The sequence below is a fragment of the Beta vulgaris genome, chromosome 8 (genome assembly GCF_026745355.1).
Source record: "Beta vulgaris subsp. vulgaris cultivar EL10 chromosome 8, EL10.2, whole genome shotgun sequence".
Classification (NCBI taxonomy): Eukaryota; Viridiplantae; Streptophyta; class Magnoliopsida; order Caryophyllales; family Amaranthaceae; genus Beta; species Beta vulgaris.
The window spans coordinates 655,965-677,889 of record NC_079209.1 but is presented as its reverse complement, the minus strand read 5'-3'; the positions used below and the strand labels follow the sequence as shown (position 1 = coordinate 677,889).

The following is a 21,925-nucleotide window of genomic DNA, read 5'->3' as shown; positions in this document are numbered from 1 at the left end:
AATTGCAATTTTCTTTTACCCAAGCACGCAGATCTCGAATCCACCGTAGCTTCCACCACAATATCTTCTTTTTTCGGCAACACCAATTTGGATGTTGGTGTTTCAGAACCCCTACGCACGTAAGGGAGCTCAGTAGACGTGTAAGATGAACCGTGGTTGGCACGATCTATCAATCGCATCAGCCTCGATTCCTCCGAAGAATCCATATCATCACAGCCAAACAAGTAATCCGCGGTAATCCACGAAGAAGACATATTAAAGCAGCAAGTAGAAGCGACAGAAATTTAAGAGAGATCAGTTTTCAGAGAGAAGAGAGAGATGAATCAGAGATAAGAGTTAGGGTTTTTGAGTGACAGAGGAGAAGTTCAAGATTTAGGGTTTTGAATGAGAGAGAGATGAGTGAGAGGCTGGAATGAATTGTGTAGAATGATCGGAGAAAATGGTAGTGGGGAATGATTCCAAGAATAAAAAAAAAGAGGGAACCCTAATGTAATTAATGATTGTTAGGTTAGTAGTAGAATAATTAATAAGGTAGGTGAGTTAATTGTAATGGCAATATTGTAATAATTCAGTTTTTTTTTTCCATTTGTGGAAGTGTGTCACTTATTATGACTATTCCTTAATAGGAAAGTGACTCACTTAAAAAGAAACGGAGGAAGTATTTAGTTGGCAAAGCGTTTTTGGTACAACCCGCCACACAAAACTCAAATCGTGCGGCCATATTAGTTACCTCTTCCTCTTCCCCGCCCATTTCCTCCTTCCCTTACATTTTTATTTTCTCTCTCCTCCCGCCCCAATTCCTCTTCGCGAAAACTCCAACGGCAACCACCATCTCCTTCGTTCCTCCTTCCTCTCTCCTCCCTCCTGCCGCCCCAATTCTTCTTCGTGAAAACACCAAAACCCACAGCAAACCCACTGGACCCCACTTCTCTCACGTGCGCCGAATGTGGGATTGGGCTCGCTTGAAGGCGGCCATTAGTTTAAGGCCACATTAAAGCAAAGCTCCTAAGCCTTGCATTGAAGAGGATGAGAATGAGATTTAAGACTGGATTGTTGTATACTACAACCTCCGGTTCGCATTTTCTTGTTTTTTTTCTTAGACTGGATTGGAGTAACTTGTACATGCTCATGATGATGAAATATAATGATAGGGCATGCGTGTGATAGTACTGCTAGATATGATTTTTGTAGTTTCTCAATATTTTACTTTTTTTTGTTGGGGTTGATATGATAATTATACGTTGAATTCGTACTCAAAAAGTTTTTTGCCTTTAAATTAATGTATGGGGATATGATCACAATTCACAAGTGATATACATATACAATTTGACTTGTTAATTTTAGTATATTATATTTACAACTCACTATAAAACTCTTGAATATATACATTTTCTTGCTTTTTTTTTTCTTTTTAATTTGACTTGCATACACACTAAGAAAAGCCGAATAATATGATCACATGCTTACAATATCGTATTGAACGAATTTCAGAAAAAGTAACCCGTAAGTTCAATAAAAGTAACACCTTATAATTATAAAAAGTAATTCTTAATTTAAGAAAAAGTAGCTCATAGTTTCAGAAAAAGTAACCCCTAATTTTAGTAAAAGTAACTCTTTATACTAACAAAAGTAACCCTTTATAATTACAAAAAATAACTCCTTATTATTACAAAAAGTAACTCCTTATAATTACAAAATGTAACCCATACTTTCTAGTAAAGTAACCCGTTAGCATTATAAAAAAGTAATTCATAGTTTCTGTAAAGTAACCCCTAGTATTCGAAAAAGTAATTCTTAGTTTCACTAAAAGTAACACCTTAGCATTGAAAAGCAACGCGTTTTACTTTTTATGAATAAATGAGATTACTTTAAATATATAATAGGGTTACTTTTTATGAAAATAAAAATAACCCCTTATAATTACAAAAGTAATCTCTTATAATTACAAAAAGTAACCCCTAGTTTCAATAAAAGTAACCCATTATATTACAAAAAAGTAACCTACACTTTCAATAAAAGTAACCCCTATTTATAGTAAAAGTAACCCCCTTACAGTTACAAAAAGTAACCTATACTTTCAGTAAATGTAATCCCTAGTTATAGCAAAAGTAACCCCCTTATAATTACAAAAAGTAACCTATACTTTCTGTAAAAGTAACTCCTACTTATAGCAAAAGTAACCCCTATTTATAAAAAAAGTAACCTCCTTATAGTTACAAAAAGTAACTTATACTTTCAATAAAAGTAACCCCTTAACATTATAAAAAGTAATCCCTAGTGTCAGTAAAGTAACCCCTTAAAATTCGATAAAGTAATCTATAATTCACTAAAAGTAACACCTTAGCATTGGAAAGTAACGCGTTTTACTTTTTACGAATAAATTAGATTACTTTAAATATATAATGGGGTTACTTTTTATGAACTAAGAAGTTACTTGTACATTTATTATGGTTATTTTTATAAATATTTCAAGCTATTATATAATAATTGGGGTTACTTTTGTGAACATATGATGTCACTCGAACAAATAAATAAGATTACTCATACATTTAATTAAGGTTACTTTTATTAACTAATGAGGTTACTTTTATAATATAATGGGTCAATTGAAAATATATATGAGGGTTACTTGTAGAATAAATGAGTTACTCGTATGATAAAATAAGGGTACAAATAATAATAGTTACTTATTATGAAGTAATGGGTTTCTCGTATCATAAAATAGGGGAAAAAAAATAGGGGAAATAAGAGGAGAGAGAAAATAGGGGAAAAAAATAGGGGAAATAAGAGGAGAGAGAAATTGAGGCAAAAAAATAGGAAAAATGAGAGACATTAAAGAGAAAAAAAGAGAAAAAAGATTGAGTTTAAAAAAAATGAGAGAAAAGGAGGGGCGGGGAGGGGAATTAATGGTAAAATTGTAAAGGAAATAAGAGGAGAGAGAAAATAGGAAAAAAAAATAGGGGAAATAAGAGGAGAGAGAAAATGAGGCAAAAAAATAAGACAAAATGAGAGACACATCAAAGAGAAAAAAAAAAGAAAAAAAAAAGAGTTAAAAAAAAATGAGAGAAAAAGGGGAAGGGGGTGTGACAACATGAGAGAAGGGGAGGGGTTAGTTAATTAGAGGAAAGGGGGTGGCCACACCATTAGTTGAAGGTGTGGCCTGCCTCATATAAAAGTTTGTGTTTAGCTGGATATTTTTATAAAAGCATTTTGTAATGATAGAAGTAGAATGTGTGAAGATTGAAGAGTTGTATTAGAGGTGATCAAGATTACTCCGGCTTGCAGGCTCGACCCGACTCGGTTTTGGGCAGGTTTTAGGCACATTTTTTCGGACCGCGGCCGATTTTTTGGCAAATAATTCGGGATACAGGAAACCTAAATTTGAAAAAATAGGTCAAATTTCGGCCATAGTTGCCATAACTTCTCCTCGTTTGTGTTTATTGGTGAACAACCAAGGTATCCACCGCCGATAGCAGTGACTAATCCCCTCACCCCGGGTGATCCACTTAAGGGTAAAGGGTTGCCCAAGAATTTCTTTCCATTCCCAAAGGTTGAGGATCGAACCCCGGACCAATTGGTTAAGGGACAAAGTGAGCAACCACTATGCTAAGACCACTTGATTTCTCTTCGCTTTGTTGCTTAATTTTATTTTAGCTATGTAATCTATGTATTTACCCTTCTTTTGCTTTCAGATAAGTGTAGTATATTATAAGTTATAACTGTGATATGTGGATACTGAAGAGTAGTACTACTATATTATAATGGTGATATGTGAAAAGTACTATATTATGACCGTGATATGTGAATAGTACTATATTATAATCGTAATATATAGATAGTGAGACATGAGTGTATTTAATGATCTTGTCTCGATTTGTCATATGTGAATAATAGTATATTACAAGCAAAATTTTGTGTAATTTTAAGAAGAAACATGATTATTTTATGCAATTTCCAAAAAAATTAAGGGTGCTTTTGGAGAAATTGCCTCTTTTTAATATTAAAAATTACTCCTTCCGTCTCATAATATATTGTTTGTTTCTCAATTTTCAGAGGAATTAAGGAAAGAAAAAAATATTATTATTTGTATTATTTGATTAGGTACTTGTACTGGAAGCTAATTGTCTTATTAATTTTAATAGAAAAATATAAGATATGTTGCTAAAGAGAACCAAAACTACATTGAAATTAACAAGAAGCAATAGATGTTTACCAACATTAATCATAAAAAGGAGCAAAAGTTTGCATAAATCCAAATAAACCAAAATTAACCAATAGAATTACATCAAGTATTTCTAACCACCAATAGAATTCTTAAAAACAGATTAATTTATAACATAAATAATTTTTTAGAACACCTAAAAAAAATACAACCACTATATTATGAGATACAGAGAGTAAAGTCTTATACTAGGTTTATTTTGATGGACATCTAATTTCTCAATTGCAACAGCCAAAAGGCCCAAAAGTTGAGAAACTTGATGCAATAAGTCAATATGGGCCTTTGCTGTGGTGTTGAATAATTAGATAAATTAAGTAAATAGTTACAACTTACAAAATGTCGCATGTGATCTGGAATGGTATACCCGAGCCCAATAGGTTTATATTGTCTCCTTAATGAGTATTTTGACATAGTAATTGTCACTTGATGGAATTGGACTTATAGGCCTTAGTCATTACTTTTGCCTCGAGTACCAATGAATTAAAATTTGCATGGTGAATCAATTTGTAAGTTTTTTTTTGTTGCCCATCCGGTTTACCGGAGCTTTGCGCCAACTATATACGAGTTTGACCCGGGTCGCACACCTGACTTTGATGGGTGAGTCTCTCAACAAGAGTTTCTGTATAAGGTTTGAACTCGAGACCTTCTTTAAGCGACATCAAGCTGCTTACCACTTGAGCCAACTCTTGTTGGTAATTTGTAAGTTTTCAATTTATACTTTTTTCTTGGGTTTTAGATTAGACGCTTTTGATATTTTCGCATCTGTAATATTAGTTTGTTTGCATCAGGCCAATAGTCGATCGGCTCATAAAGTACGACTAGCATTATGTTGAATACTTTTGACACTGTTAATGTCACATTGTAGAATAAACATTTAAACAAAAATACTAAAATTAACCATTTTTATTTTTGAGAGAAGTGGATCAACTATTGTCCTACATAAATTATGATCTTAATTATCAATATAGATAGTTAAAAATAGGAGGTTACCAATAATTTTCTATAATTTAAGAGCATCTCAAATCCATAACCTTTTAAAAGTGGCAAAGTTAGACACTATTCAAATCAATAGTGTTCTGAGTCACAAATGGCTGAAATTTACTGTTCATAAGCTTCTCACGTGCGTCCCACGTGGTGAACTAAAGTAAAGCACGCAAAAAAAAAAGCCCTTCGCCACGCGGTCAATTTTCCCCGCCTTCGTCTCTCTCACTGGGTCTGCTGGCTTTTCCTCACCGCCATTGCAGAAATCACCTTCATGGAAATTCAAGGAAGCTTAGTTCATGTGTGTTTCGATCTATGAGCTATTTTCACCGCCATTATTTACGTTTTTTTGCAGGCGCCTTGCTGCAGGGGAGTTCCTTGCCGGAAATTCACTAAAGACCAGTGGAAATGGTGGGCATCAAGATCTTGATTCATGGGTGAGTGATGCCTTCAATTCGAATTGCCACACAAATTGATTCATTAGCCTCAATTTCCTACCAACCGTTTCTTTTCTTTCTATTATCAATAGATTAGCTATCTCAAATAGAATTTGGTATTATATGAAATAATATTATGTCGATTAAAATTGAAATTAACTAATAAGTGCATATTGTTGGGTTATGCAAATTGTGTTAGAACAATTAGTACTAAGCTACCTGAGTTTGTTCAGTTGCTGAGAGCTGTGATTTTTTCCTTTTTTTTTTTAAAAAAAAAGTTAACCTCTGTGAGAGTACTATCACTGTTTGTCCAAGAGAAACACTGTACAACCCGGGTTCCATGCTTATTTCCCTCCACACAAAGGCTTGAGGGTACATCCAAGCTCATTTACCTCCACACAAAGGCTTGGGAGTACATTTTACACTTATTTGCACCTTTGTTTATTCACCTTCTCCCACTGGATTGTACTTGCTTCATCTTAGGTTAGAGGTCCTTTTTACATGGATCCTTAGTATAAATACTAACTAACAAATGAACTCCCTCTTTGTCTTCATTCTTCTCATTAAAAACTGGTAGGTTCTTGCTCTGTTCACTATTTCTTATCCAGAAGACCTTGAGAATGTGTGTCTTGCTATGCATCTTGGCTACTAATTATACAGACTCTTTGAACTTGACACAAACTAAATCTAAACTCAGCTTATACAAACATTATTACAGTTACAAAATTAGACAGCAAATCTATCTAGACTCGAATTAATTAATACTAAAAATAACTAAAGAACATTTAATTACTGTATGTGATGGACTTGCTTAATGCTTTTATTTAGTTTCTGCGTTCTTGCTCGCTTCAAATTCAATGTTGTCTGTTCTTTGAGTTTTAGCTGATCTTATGCAGTCTCTGGCTTAAGAAAATGTTACATTCTAAGATCTGTTTTCAGCTAATGTAGAGATAATTACAAATAGAGAATAGCACATCAATTTTTGCTTGAGCCTTTAAAATTCGTTCTAAAAAGAACTGAGACACATTTAATCGCTGCATGATGATTTTTACTTGATGTTCCTGCTTCATTTAAGTGTGGTTTTTGAACTAAAACAAAATGTAGCCTGTTTTTTTCGCTCTTAGCTAATCTTGTACATCTTCTTGCTCTCAAAGAATGACATTAAAATTCCTGCGCTTAGAAATTCCGAATTGATGGTATTAAATCAACATTCCTGCTGTTTGCCTTGTGATTTCCATTTTGTTGCATTACATTCAGATTTTCATCATGCTATTTAGTCTTTTTAACTATCTTGTGCCTTTTGTATAAATGTTGCCTTGCTTTATAGTTAAACTGGAACTTAGGCCCCTAATTAAACTAAACTTTTACTGCAGGACTTGTGTTGCGACTTGGAAAACGCTCTGTACCAGTTTCTCCAAAGATCCCTGGTAACCCTCCATTTTCAAGCCCTTTTCTAAACTAATCTGCTTTGTGTTACTACTGTTCTGTTGCAAATGTGCTTCCTTTTCAACTGTTACACATGTGGTCTTGCTATATTATTGTGCCATGTTTTGCTTGATTCAATATATTATGGTGCTTGCATTTGTTCTGCACTTTTGGGTTCCAAATTATATGAGCCTGATTAGCATGCCTAACGAACTGCCTCTTTGTATAAATACTAACTACCAAATGAACTGCCTCATTGTCTTCGTTCTGCTCATAAAACCTGGTGGGTTCTTGCTATGTTCACTATTTACTATCCAAAAGACTCTGATAATGTTTGTCTCGGTACGCATCTTGGCTTTAAATTATACAGGTTCTTTCAATTTGACACAAACTAAATCTAAACTTAGCTTATATAAACACTATTACAGTTATAAAATTCCACAACGGATCCATCTGAATTCAAATAAATTGGTACCAAAAAGAACTTAAGAACATTTAATTACTATATGCGTGATGGACTTGCTTAATGTTTCTATTTAGCTTTTGTGTTCTTGGTCACTTACAATTCACTGTTGTCTGGGTTTTTTCCCTGTTTGAGCTTATCTTATGCAGCCTCTTGCTTTAGAAAGTTTTGCTTGAAGCTTCAAAATTGGTTCTAGAAAGAACTGAAACACATTTAATCGCTGCACAATGATTTTCACTTGATGTTGCCTGATTTTTACCTCGAACAAAATGTTGCCTGACTTTTTCAGTTCCAGCCAATCTTGTGCATCTTATTGCTCTCAAAATTGACATCCATATTTCTGCGCTTAGAAATTTCAATTGATGTTATTAAATTAACATGGCTCTTGAATTTTATGGTTCTTGAATTTGTTCTGCACTTTTGGGTTTCAAATTATTTGGAACTAATTAGCATGGCTAAATACACTGATGACAAAGTTTGTTTGTTCTAAGCTAACCTTCAGCCTGGTTGACAACAATTCCCATTCCATTTTAAAATAACTGCTAAGTATGGTCCAACATCTAAGCTTGCCTCCTGAGTTTTGATTTGCCCAAATTCTTTTGTGCTCTGTAGTTTACAACGCCCTCAAAAGCAATGCCTGTCCTCTTAAAAAGTGAGCCTATGGCCTCCATTGTATAGTGGTAAAAGAGGACTTTGCTAGAGTATTTTGCTTCATAACCATCATTCTCCAACTATTGTATTCAGATTATAGCCATAACAACAAGTATAATATCAGTTTGTTGCCTCCACAGGTTATAGCCATGACACCCAAACTAATGAGCATCTCATTCCGACCTTTGCTGAGACAAATCACTGATGTCTTAACTTCAAAGTTCCTATCTATGATTTTGTCAATGTTTCCAAAAATAATGCCTGCGTAGCTGTTAGGACAGAATGTGGCTCGCTTGCTTACATGTATGTAGGTGGGGAGGCTAGCAGCCTAGATGGTTCATGTGAAAGTGCTGCTGAAGCAGCTGTGCGAGATCTCATACATAAGTATGATGTGCACGTTGAAGATTTCTCATCGCAAAGGAAATTGATGTTTGACAGATGTGCTAAGCTTTATAAACTAAAGAGGCAAGAACTTGAGGCTGTTGAAAAGGCTTGCCAGCACAAGTGCTGTTTGAAAGTGCATGTGTAAGCAGCCAAACTTTGCCTACACATGTCACTCTTGACTACATGAGTGTGCTGCCCATGGTAGTTGCTCACACTCAAGCCTTGCTAACTCCTGTTGAAACAATCTGCTTACATGGGTACAAGTACACTTGCTGGTTGACAGTTACATGTCCTCAGAGTTTGATTTTGATTGGTACAGAGTGTATCTTTGGGGATTCTTGTACCCACCTATGTGAAGCCAAACAGAGTGTAGCCAAGAAGACCATCCTTTATCTCATGCATCAATACAACTTCACTATCCTAGATGCAAACTATAAAGCTGCTAATTATGCTTCTATTCTTTGCGCCCTAGAAAGGGAAACCTACTTAACTGTCAAAGAGCGCGTGCTCAAGACTCAGGAAGCAATCCAGCCTATCCCTCTGTTTGTAGAGCAGGATTGCTTGACTCCGCGCGGCATCCAGTTTCAAATCCCTACAATGGTATCGCCGCCTCTTCCTCCAAAGAAACGCAAAGCCAGGCTATCTTTTGGGAATGTTATATCTCTTGGTCCAGCCCTTGCAGTTCCCCTCTTATCTATTCCTCCGGAACTTGAAACTGTTTTCAAGCGACCAAGAAAACTACCTAGGCATTATTGCTACGTTCCCTACTAGGTTTGCTTTTGTAACAGACGGAGATTATATCTCTTGTTAGTTCAGGGTTAGGTTTAGTCAAGTTTAACAATGGTGTTGTCTACACTTGTGAACTTTATTCTCTGTAATTTTGTTATTTCTCTCCCCTCTATGCTTGTAATGTAGTGTGGTAGTTGTGTTGTAAGAAAGAAAATGCACCTCGGTGCAAGTACTGAAATCCACTGTTGTGTTTTCCTTAAAATAACACTGTACCTCTAACGCTTCTCTGTTGAAAGGAATTGTTTTTTTACATGTTGCTCATCTACCACTGTTTACACTTTTGTAGCACAAAATTTTAGGTGCGGTTTCAGTTAACACTTCCTTTACCCACATCCGTGAGGAATAAATCATGCTTTTCCAATACAATAATACAAGTAAAAATCAAAATAACCCTTGGAGCCTGCAAAACAGAACAAAAACACATAATAAGCAAAATTACATACATATGTATTGTACATTTCACGATTGACAGTTAACACCTCTTTCTTTACTTTCCTTTTAGTCTCGTGCTTTGTGTTGAGTTTCAAATTTGCTGCTGTTTTATAGAGGTTCACTGATGCAGGGAGTTGCACTGGCTTTTGTGTAAGGCTACTTTGCCCCAGCACATCCCGTGGCCAATTCTACTTGGCGTAGCCGCTCCTTCGATGGGTATTTCCAAAAACTCCTTACTATACAGTTTTAAATTAGTGCCACATTATTCACTGCTGCTAGATAGTTGTTTCAATGGTCACCTAAATATAGTCAAACGGCCTCGTGTTGCACATCTTGCCATAAGTAGTGTAAAGCGACGTTTCCAACGGCCTGCTTATTAATTATTAATCAAACAAGTGTCTGCACATTAAATTATTGCTGCAAATGGAGCCTAGCACAATGGTTGTACCTAATAAGTAGGCGCTTCTCAGGTGAGCCTAGCAAACGTAAAACTCGCATGAGCAAGCGTATGAGATCACTACAACAAGATGACACATCATTAGGTGAAACCACTTTCTTGAGGTCAGCGGTCACTCCAACACAGTATCAAAGTGCTCGCTTACTTCAATGTGATCCTGATGTTGCACCAAAACAAAAGCGAGCCCGAGCTAAACAACCCAAGAAAAATAAACAAAGTAAATCTTAATTCTTTTAAATAGTTATTAATAGTATATATTGTAGATTTGTGGTATCTGTGTCCTCAATGTTTTTCCCTGTCCAGTTGGGGCTGCTTTAATGGTTGGCCAGCAAATGCCAACCGCAGCACTGGAACTCCCTGCTGCAGAACATTGCCCTAAGTGTTCGGCTATTAAATTTGCTTTTGAATCGCCTGGTTTTTGCTGTTCAAATGGGGAAGTTGAGATTGCTTCCAATTCCTTCCCATCAGAATTAATCAGGCTTTTAACTTCACAAGACGATGATTCTGTTCACTTCAGAACGTATATACGCTTGTATAACAACCTATTTGCTTTTAGCTCACTTGGCGGGGTCTTTGATGCATGTATGCAAAAAGGCATTTATGTTTTTAAATTACACGGCCAAATCTATCATTTTATACCTAACCTACTGCCTAACGATAAAAGACCTCAATTCTTACAATTATACTTCTACGATGCTCAACATGAATCAGAAAACCGGCTCAATTTATTTCCTGAGCTACGGCCTGATGTGATAGCTATCTTAATGAAAGTAATGCAGTATAATCCATACGCCAAGTTCTTCAGATCTTTGAGAGAACTTGACATCGTGGAGAATACTCAAATACGGTTAAATCGAGACCCAGTTCTTGATCAGCGTGTTTACAATGCCCCTACAGCTGATGAGGTTGCTGTGATATGGGATGAGGAATCCGCAACCAGTGCAAATAGTGGCCCTCATATCGTAGTTCATGGAAAGGGTGCACAGCAACACAGGATCATGCATTATTATGGGTGTTATGATCCATTACAATATCCACTCCTACGGCCATACGGTGACTGTGGTTGGCACCATGGCTTAAAAAAATGAGTCAAGGTGGCCGTACGCAGGTCGATGTACCTGAACAACCTATAACGTCTGAAGGCGTTACTGATGTTAACACATTTTTAGATGCAGAGTCTGCCAGTAAGTTTGGCTGCACTTCTCTTTTGTTTTACACTCCTCTTCAGCCTTACAACCAACTTAATTGCTGCCTCTTTGCTTGAAAACATGCAGTTTCAAAACAGGTTAAGAAGCCTAGAACCCAAATTTCTTGTAGGAATACTATGCATACCTCTTTCAAATCCGGCCAAGAAACTACATCCTCAGAGCATGTCGCTTATTTCAACAGTTCATTGTTGACATGTATGTGAAGCTTGAAAATACACGCCTTGATTTCTTCAGAAACAACCAAGCAACAATCCGTGCAGAATTGTATCAAGGCATCATAGATTGCTTCGATGGTGGGGAGAAAAGTGCTTCAAACATAGGCCACAGAGTTATCTTGCCGCCTTCATTCCTTGGCGGGCCTCGTGATATGAAGCGTCGTTATCTGAATGCTCTTGCCCTTGTGCAGAGATATGGGAAACCTGACCTATTCATCACAATGACATGCAATCCTAATTGGCCTGAAATTAAAAAACACCTTGCACCAGGTGAAGAAGCACAACATCGCCCTGATATAGTAGCCCGAGTTTTCCACGCAAAACTTATAGCCTTTAAAAAACTGCTCATGGAAGACCATGTGTTGGGTGAGGTTGAAGCTTTTACATATGTTGTGGAGTTTCAAAAGCGCGGGTTGCCACACGCACACTTTTAATCATTTTCAAGCCACACTGCAAAATCAAAGATCCTGATGAATTTGACAAATTTGTTAGTGCTGAAATTCCTGACAAAAGTAACCCACATTTGCGGAAAGTCGTTTTGAAGCACATGATGCATGGCCCATGCGGTGATGCTAATCCTGAATGTCCTTGTATGAAACACAAGGGAAGAGTTGGGACTTGCAAGTATGGGTATCCAAAAGCATTTACAAATGAAACAACAAGCCATGAAAATGATTTCCCGCTCTACAGAAGAAGAGATGATGGTGAAACTCCTCTTATTCGCAAGTTTGCTATGGATAACAGATGGGTTATTCCATATAACTCTTATCTTTCAGCGCTGTTTGATTGCCACTTGAATGTTGAGGTCTGTTCAACCATCCAAGCAGTCAAATACATGTACAAATATGTATACAAGGGCCATGATAAGATTTCATATGCTGTATCGAAAGAAGGTGAGCAGAAACCAGTAGATGAAATACAGCAATTCCAAACTGGCCGGTGGGTGTCGCCGTGCGAAGCTGCTTGGCGGCTGTTTTCATTTGACCTGTTTGAAATGCAGCCTCCCGTCCTTGCTCTTCAGGTTCATTTGCCTAATGGACAGACAATCCAATTCAAGCCTAATGAACCGCTTGCTGGAATTGTAGCCAACGATTCCAGATCACGGACTTCCCTCACCGAGTTCTTTAAAATGAATGCAATTCATAATGGTGCACCGCAATACCTATACTCTGAATTTTCAGAACACTATGTATGGACTGCATCTGCAAAAGCGTGGACAAAAAGGGTTCAAAAAAAAATTGTTGTTGGTCGATTAGCATTTGTTGTTCCTGCTGAAGGCGAACGCTATTTCCTGCGGTTGCTCCTGACCCATGTCCGAGGGCCAAAATCATTTGAAGACCTCCGCACTGTGCGTGGCCATTTGTGTGCTACTTTCCAAGAAGCAGCATTAGAACTAGGGTTGCTCGAAGAAGATGGTTCTGTTATCAAGTGTATGGAAGAAGCTGCTGGAATTGAAATGCCAGGTGCATTACGTCGACTGTTCACTACAATCTTGATTTTTTGCAAACCGAGTAATCCTTTGGCCCTTTGGCATCAGTTCTACCGCCACCTGTCTGAAGATTTCTCTCAAAAATATCCATGCCAAGAACACAAAGTCGCACAATTAACAATAAAGGCAACTGAGCAGCTCCTAGAAGAGATGGGCAAATCTTTGCAAGAATACAATCTTGATGGTTTAAAGGAACCTGAATCTGATGAGATCAGAAGGACTCAAGATATAGTTGATGCGCTTGATGCACCAATACCAACTGAATATAAAGAAGCCCGCAAGAATTTGAATTCTAAACAACAAGAAGCATTTGATTGTATCATGGATCGTATTAATACAAACAAGCCAGGTGTTTTTTTTGTGGATGGTCCTGGGGGTACTGGGAAGACATATCTGTACCAGGCATTGTATGCGGAAGTGAGATTGCTGGGGAAAATTGCATTGCCAACAGCAACATCAGGCATTGCAGCATCAAATATAGCAACTGGTCGCACTGCACATTCCCGCTTTAAGATCCCTTTGGACCATACTGTTTCAAAGGCTTGTAACGTTTCTAAGCAAAGTGCCCTTGCAGCGCTTTTAAGAGAAGCAAGCCTTATTATTTGGGATGAATCTTCAATGGCACGAAAAGAAAACATTGAATCACTTGATCTATTACTAAGAGACTTGTGTGATCCTAATACCCCTTTTGGAGGTAAAGTCGTTGTTTTTGGCGGTGACTTTCGACAAGTATTACCAGTTGTCCCGCATAAAACTCAGAATGAAGCTGTGGAGGCTAGCCTTGTGTCTTCTGCCTTGTGGCCTAACTTCATACGGTTTAGCCTAACTGATAACATGCGCGCTAAAGAAGATCCAAACTTCGCTGCTTTCTTGCTAGCCCTGGGCAATGGGGCTTTACAATCTACTGAAATTGCAGGAGTTGAGCTTCCAACACAAATATATGTGCCCTTTGATGAAGAAGCTGATTGTTTGGGTAGGCTTGTAAATATTGTTTTCCCTGAGATTGGTTCTGGCCCTTTCAGCAGCCAAATCTTCACAGGTCGTGCAATACTAACCCCAATGAATGAAGATGTTGATGCTATAAACATGAACCTCATTGGGAAGTTTCCCGGGGAGCCTATTGTCTACAAGAGTTTTGACATGATCCTTGATGATAGCTGTAATATGTATCCATCTGAATTCCTAAATACTCTTAGTCCAGCTGGTATGAGTCCTCATGAACTTATTTTGAAGGAAAACTGTCCAGTCATCCTTTTGCGAAACCTTGCTCCTGCATCTGGATTATGCAACGGAACCCGCCTCATTTGTAAGCGATTCTTCCCAAACATCATTGAATGTGTGATTATAACCGGCCACCACAAAGGAGAAGTTGTTTTTTTACCCCGCATTAATCTCCGACCATCTGCCTCAAATAACTACCCTTTCCAATTTCAAAGAAAGCAATTCCCAATTAAACTCAGCTTTGCAATGACTATTAATAAGTCACAAGGGCAAACACTTGACCGCGTTGGTTTGTATCTGCACCGTCCTTGCTTCTCACATGGACAACTATATGTTGGTTTATCACGTGCACGCCAATCAAAAAATGTTAGAGTCCTGTCCAAACCATCAGTGCATGAAACTGCCACCTCTGTTAACAATGTTGTTTCTTTTGCGGTACTCCAAAGAGCTGGTATAGTATAAATCCATTATGTAAGTAGTCCGTCTACGCTGCCTTTCTCCTTCTCGATTTGCAGTTCAACTGGTGCATTTAAAAACAATTAACAATACTTATTTTCCCCAGGAGGTGCAGGAGCTCCTACATTACACTGACCCCAACGTACACCAGAGGAGGGTGTATTCAAAATGTCTACGAAGCCTTTTTGAAATTCATGGTACATGCCCTACTTTCATGTGTAGTTACCTCTGCACTTATTGCATACCATTTGTACTTGATATTTAATGTTTCCATCTCATAACACCACACTACTTTTCCCCTGCAGCTTCTAATTTTTTTGCTGTTTTGCTGGTTCTGGAAACTGCTCTACTAAAAAGGAAAAAAACTTGACACTAAGGAAACATCCAAGTTATGTATATTTTTGTCAACTGTTTTCCCTTTTAGAACTAGCTATATAGTGAACACTATTTTGTGCTGTATTTCCTAGCACCTGTCTTAAAGGCTCACAGAACCTTTCTTATTGTAATTCTGGTTCTTGTTTTGTAACTGCAATGGTTTTGCATACACTTGAACCATAACATCCCTTCTATTAATATGTTTACCTCCAAACTGCAGCAATTCTTCCCTTCTAATCTTGTTGGTCATTTTTTTTTCCTCTAATCGATTTACAAGGTTTGATTTCACCAATTTCCTTTGTATTTGTTTGTTTAAGCGCTAAAAGAAAGGAACTCTTTACGCCATGTGTGGCATTCGAATTCGAAAAGTATGTCCTTAACTCCACTTATTCTTATAGATATGGCAGATTTGTTGGTAATTTCCTTTCTTTTTCTTCAATGATTTATATGCACTTTTTAGTCTTTCTCCCCAAAGTCATGGTTCTGTTTTGGCTGGCTACGTATTGCAGTTTCTAAAGGCTTTTATTTCAGCGTATTATTATAGGATTTTGATCTTCAATTACATTTTTGTCAATGTTAATTCTATATAAATTTTGATGTTTTGGTGATGTTTCAAAGAGGAAGACATGAAAGAAAGAGGGATCGTTTCCTTTGAACCGAAACCCTAATCCTCACTCCAGGTAGTCTCTATCTTCCTTCCTTCCCTAATCTTTTCTCCTTATCTTTCCATCTTTGCTTCCTTTGGATTGTAGTCTTTACTTTGACTTCATTTAGATTTACCTTTGATTACCCATTGTTTAATTCTTAGAAATTATGATTGCTGGGATTTTCCATTTCATTTACATAATTTGTAGTCTCTCTAAGTGTTTAATTAGAAATGATGAGAAGAAACTTGGGTTCTGACCTGCTACAAGTATCTTATCTTAAGAGGAGAAAAAAATGCCAATTTTGCATCACTTCTTGCTAGAAATTAGAATAATGATGAGAATAATGTAACCTGATATGCTGGGATGAGAAAAATGCCAATTTTGCATCACTTCTTGCTAGAAATTAAAAAATGCCAACGTTCTTAATCTCTCTCATTACTTCTTTTATTTTCTCCATTTTTTCTCTCTTCAAAAATAGAGGAAGAGTCTTTGCATCTTTCATAATTTTGGAGCAGAGAAATGATAAGCCAATAACCTTTTTCTTACTGTCTTCTCTTTTACTTCTCTATCTTTTCATGAAATTTGTCTATTAAGCTACTAGCTAGGAGTGCAGCCATCACTAATAAAATTTTCGTTGCTGAAAGTAACTTTGGTTGCAACATTAGCATCATTGTGATGAATTCAACCATGCATCCTCTTACTAAAACATCAAAATAGTTTCTTTTTGGAGAAAAAACACAGCCTTCCTCAAGGCCAAAGATGCTACTGCTCCCAAGCATTGTGATGCTACTGGAGACATGTTTATCTTGGTGATAGACATGTTTATCTTGGTGATCAAAATCGAAATGGTTAGGGATTCATGCAGTAACTAGGGGGAGAGGGAAACCTCGTAACTATTAGTACATTCATACACACATATACCAATCTTGTGGCATTTTCCTGTTTGGTGCTTGAGTATAATGAATAAAATGTAGTGCTTGTGACACCACCTACATATACATTGTTGTCGTACTGCTCGTGGCTCTCACAATAAGACATGATTTATACAAAATTCCGTTTATAATTGTTGCATAATTGTGTTCTTTTAGTTCTCTTAATTACCGATCTTTTAAGTGAGCTCAAATTGAGACATCCCATCATAAACCATCCATGGTATTATCCATGCTTCTACATTGTCTTGCTCTGGCGTCATTAGTCATGTTAAATTCAGTGCAAGAGCTTTTTATCACTCATCTCTTCGCTCATGTGCCTGCACACATTTAAGTATAAATTAGGTGAATCTGCTGCTAGGATGAGGAGCTCAATTGAGACGGAGTTCATTATGATTTACATGTTTTTTTTTAGCTACAGCTTCCTTTTATCTACATCACTATTGAATTAATCTGGACTCTAGAACCTGTAAGTTAATTAATCTGGATCTTTATACACATTGTGATTGATATGTTATTAAGTTGAGACACACTCATCTAATAAGCAATTAGCTGGAGCATAATTTACGCTTCCTCCATGTATGGAAAGTTCACATCCTTGCCTCATTTCAAGGTTTTGCATATATCATCAACAACCCCTCAGTTTGGGTCTTGCTGTGTAGAGGTTTTAAGCTATGTTTGGTGTAAAGCAAAATATTGAACTTAAAATGGGAAAATGGTATCCTACCAAGCATGAAAGATAATTTCACACACTCGGTTAGTGCTTTATACAACCATGCTACTCTTCCCTTCACTAATCACTAATCACAAATCACTTTCATTGGATTCTATAATTATTAATCACTAATCACTTTTATTGGATTGTGTAATCTTTTTTTATTGCTTATGAATGTTTACATTTGCTTTACTGCTTTTGAATTTAAACACATAAGAGAAAGTCACCTTAGTTATTGCTCTCTCTTTTTCAGGAAAATGTCTATCAATGTATTTTAAACAACAAGAAACTGGAGTGAGATAAGCGACTTATCTCTAAGTTTGGATTTCCTTATGAACTATTATTTCCTTTGAAGTCCTTTTGGCCTTCTTCTCAGAGTGAGAATTAATTGAATTGTGGATTGTTTTCTTTTACAGTTCATTGCTAACGTTGTTCTGCTACATTCTCTTATTTTCCTTTTTAATGTTGGAAATTTGGAGCTAATCACTTTGTGTTCGTTGTTGCAATCGGGTACAAGTTTCCAGGGCTCGGTCTTTTGTTGTGGTTCTATTTTTCTTGCATAGATGTAAGTGAGTTTTCGTCGTTTGTTTTCTATTTGCTAGGCGACTATTAAGTCTCTGTTTTTTGGCTATGTTTCTTTCGTGTGATTTAGAGCTTTCTTTTAACTTTTAAACAAAATTTTTACAACTGTCTCTATTCTTTTGCCCAAATTAAGGGCATTATTAATTTCTTCAATGGATCAGAAACCTCATGGAGATGTGGGACAGCCAGTATTAATAGTTATATAAGTTGGTGTTGTTGCCAACTCTTTTTAGTATTAATATAGCGAATATGACAGTAGCCTTAGGTTCTTTTGATGCTGGATTGTTATATTTTGATGTTGTGGTTATATATCTCTTATGTCATGTCTCATTAATTGTTTATATATGATAATTAAGCCAACGAAAATAAATATGTTGCTGTATGGAAACTTCAGATTTCAGAAAAGGTAAACAGAATTGGTAATTGTAATTTTCTTTAGCATAGAATCATTTTCAAGGCATCTAAATTTTAATTGTCTGCTTCCAAAAGAAGAAAGAGATCTGACTATAGACCAAGACTTGTGTGTGGCTCTCCTTTTTTGCAAAGATTTTGTCATGTTTTTTTGCAATTAACTGCTTGCCATGATTTGTTGGTTAAAATAAGGTTGATTACTTGCAACAAGTACTTATTTGCCTTCTATTGCACACTATCTCTTAAAAGTACACTCACATTACTATTGACCCTCCTTAACACCTTACCTATTGTCCTCTCCTACTATACACTTTATGTAAAAACATGGCACACACTACCCAAGTACAAAAGTCAGCCAAAAGTAAGACAGCTACTATTAGTAAAGTACTGTTAAACTTTTCTACTTTTACTCCTCCTTTTTTCTCTCCTACTGAACAATGGTCTATATTTAAAACACCTACTTCTTTTTCCAGAGCAACAATTAAAGCTCTTAACCAAATTCAAACGTTTCTTACTTGAGCAAAATACATCTCACACACCAACTGAAGGTAAGCTTCCTTCCTCAATTGTTTTTGCTTTAAATGTTTTAACCTATCTTTCTCTGTTTTTTGTCTTCTTCTCTTTATGCATTAATAGCTACTAAGTTAAAAACATGCTGTTACCATAATTGCTTGATCTTCACTTGCCATTCTTGCACACCCAAAGAATCTATCATGTCAAACATATAAATTGCAAAAAAACAGAAAACAAAAAAGGCAAACAAAACTGTTTTCAACTAACTTTCAAAACAAAAAGAAAGTTGTGTTGACAGCCAAAACCCTATCATCCTACGTATAAACTTCAACAAAAGTTAGGAAAAAAAGAAACAAAACTTTCCTGTTTTAGACCGTTCTAAAAAAAGAATACAAATTTTCTAAACACATGTTCCTATACTTTCATGTTATAGTTGTTCTTGCATGCTACTAAACGAACTTAGTCTTTTATATTTACTACTTGACTTAGTATTGCATCCCAAAGATTAATAGTGTAACAACAAACTATTTATAACAATTGACAGCTTTACAAGATCTAACACACAAAAGAGTCTTCCTTTAAAAGTTTAGTGATTTAACTAATTATTTACAACAAACTCTTTTTAACTAAGCTAAAATGGTTGTTTCGCTATTTCCGTGGCATAGTCAGAAATATTGGCAAGCCTTATGCACTGAAATTGACGTTTCCAACATCATATACTTAGCCATGTCCTTCATTCAAATTAAATAAACTTATTCAGATTTGTATGCTAATTCTAATGTACGATTAGTTTGCTTTGTTATAGGATGAAGCTAGAAAAAACCTACCTGGATAAGCTAACTCCTACAACTAAAGCTTACAAGGTCAAGGTTAAGCTCAAAGAAAAATCCCGCACTCTCATTTCACCTCACAAGAAAACTCGCTACCAACAACTAATCTTTGAAGATGAAAAGGTAAGGAATATTATTATGCATTCCCTACAAGTTTTTGCCTCATTTGTGTGTCTATAATCACTATATATACAGCTATCTTTTTAAAAAAAAAAAATGCCTCAAACAATTTTAAATATACCTTTCCAACCAATTGTAAATTAGTTAAGTAAGTATCTACTATATACGTAACAAGGATGTTTGTCATTGCGAAAGATCTGGAGCAAAGTTCAAACCTTGATAGGAATGTGTGGTTGAAATATGATCAAATTAGAGTTTTAATTTGAGCTCAGAGCTATAGTCTTGAAAAAGTTAGTGGTTTAAATGTTTAGAATAGAGGGTCATGAACTTAGTAGTAAAGATGACTACTCTATCACCACCATGCATGTACAACTTAGGAAAAATCCCCAACCTATATATTATTTCAATATTCTTATTATTCATAATTTTTCCTTATAAAAAGTTCTGCACAGCATTGTTTAGTACATGCCTACAATTAAAATATGTGTTTCCACACAGTGTTATGTTGAATATGCAAGTGTCTCTTTTAACATACGATTCACACTTCGTCTATTTTTGAGCACTATTTCTCTACCTTTTGATAACTTCTACAGGGGAACACAATGCGCGGTGCACTCTTTGAAAATCAAATTGATGAATTTGAAAATGTTTTCAAGAATGAGCATGAGTATGAAATTGCAAATGCTCCTCTAAAGCCAGTAGTAGGGCGTTATGCAACTAGACCTGATGATTGCCAGATGAGCTTTGGTGGGCAAACATCAATCCAGCCAGTGGATCCTACAGCTGAGATAGTACCACCTGCCTACATTCCAATTGATGCTATCCCACACACCAATGACCAAGACGACCGTTTGGTACTTCTCATAACTATATTACTGTTTTAAACCTAACCATATACCACTGCTTACACTCTTTGCAAATATTATACAGATGTATTGGGGATTGTTCTGTTTGTTGAAGATACACGTACAATAACAACCACCTATGGAGTGCAGCACCAAGTTCGTGAAATTGTCGTAACAGACCATAGGTGAGCTATCCTTCACTATCCCTTGGAATACTTCACAACTGAGGCCTGTCCTTAAAATGTGATTTAACTGTTTTGCAGCTCAGAGCAACCTTTAACCATTTCAGCTTGGGACGATCTAACAGGCCATGAATGTGAACTACTCAAATCTTGGGCTGGGCCATCACTCATCGTCGGCTTCACATCTTTAAAGCCATCCAATCACAAAGGTCATAACACTGTACAAGTTGCCTTTGCAAAGATGCAAGACCACCTAACATAAACATGCTGTTCTTTCTTAACACCCCCCGTTTCCTTTGACATTATCTCATAACTTTTATTTCTATACCACATTAATAATACAATCTAACTATACAACTATTTAAACCACAGTAGTAAAATTCATGGCGTTCATTAGAGATTAGCCAATACAAAATGACAAACAAACTTAGTACATATGTCTACTTTTGATTTATTTGACTTGCCTTTCTCTACATGTTCTTTTTTAAAAGGAAACCACTTAACTACACCTCAACCCCCTGTAGTTGGCTGATATATAGTTCAAAAACCACCACTACACATCTGCTTCTTTTCCAATGCACACATAATACTAAACAACACAGCTTCCACCCTTTGCTTCATAACATTTTTTTGCAGGTTTCTCACTTTCAACAAGCATGGCAACCATGTTTAACCGGAACCCACCTGGAGAAAGAGCAGATTGTTTGCAATGGGGACCTAAAAGGAGGGACACCGAATTTCCTTTCAGCTTCTTCCATAACTTCTTGCAATGCTTCGAGCGATTTCTTGCTCAATTGTTTGCCTGCTTCGCGAGAATAGTACAGCTTCCAGGCGTGCGGACTGCCGTCGCAGATTGCGTTCGCAAGAAGCCTACAGAGGTGAGCTTCTTCTTCTGTTTCAGCAGCAGTGGCTGCTTTCCTCAGTGGATCTATGTTTATGAAAGATG

General features: G+C 36.5%; 2 protein-coding genes across 2 annotated transcripts; both read left to right on the top strand.

Annotated features, from left to right (window-relative positions):
* The first annotated feature begins 10,280 nt into the window (after window positions 1-10,280).
* On the top strand, window positions 10,281-11,329 carry LOC104883068 (uncharacterized). The gene is made up of 2 exons (XM_048635709.2): window positions 10,281-10,458; window positions 10,545-11,329. Exons 1-2 carry the CDS (start codon window positions 10,281-10,283, stop codon window positions 11,327-11,329), a joined length of 963 nt encoding a protein of 320 aa, XP_048491666.2.
* Window positions 11,326-21,241, top strand: LOC130589682 (uncharacterized). Its single transcript, XM_057391175.1, has 7 exons — window positions 11,326-11,425; window positions 11,516-11,526; window positions 11,631-12,030; window positions 12,129-14,809; window positions 20,546-20,801; window positions 20,883-20,982; window positions 21,061-21,241. The coding sequence occupies exons 1-7, from the start codon at window positions 11,326-11,328 to the stop codon at window positions 21,239-21,241; spliced, it is 3,729 nt and encodes a 1,242-aa protein (XP_057247158.1).
* Window positions 21,242-21,925: the final 684 nt, after the last annotated feature.

Bases quoted from the DNA above. Each gene is read 5' to 3' on its own strand.
- LOC104883068 (XM_048635709.2), top strand. From the start codon at position 10,281: ATGAGCAAGCGTATGAGATCACTACAACAAGATGACACATCATTAGGT. The intron at 10,459-10,544 runs GTAAATCTTAAT...TTCCCTGTCCAG, and splicing joins ACCCAAGAAAAATAAACAAA to TTGGGGCTGCTTTAATGGTT.
- LOC130589682 (XM_057391175.1), top strand. From the start codon at position 11,326: ATGAGTCAAGGTGGCCGTACGCAGGTCGATGTACCTGAACAACCTATA. The intron at 20,802-20,882 runs GTTTGGTACTTC...AATATTATACAG, and splicing joins CACCAATGACCAAGACGACC to ATGTATTGGGGATTGTTCTG. The intron at 20,983-21,060 runs GTGAGCTATCCT...ACTGTTTTGCAG, and splicing joins ATTGTCGTAACAGACCATAG to CTCAGAGCAACCTTTAACCA.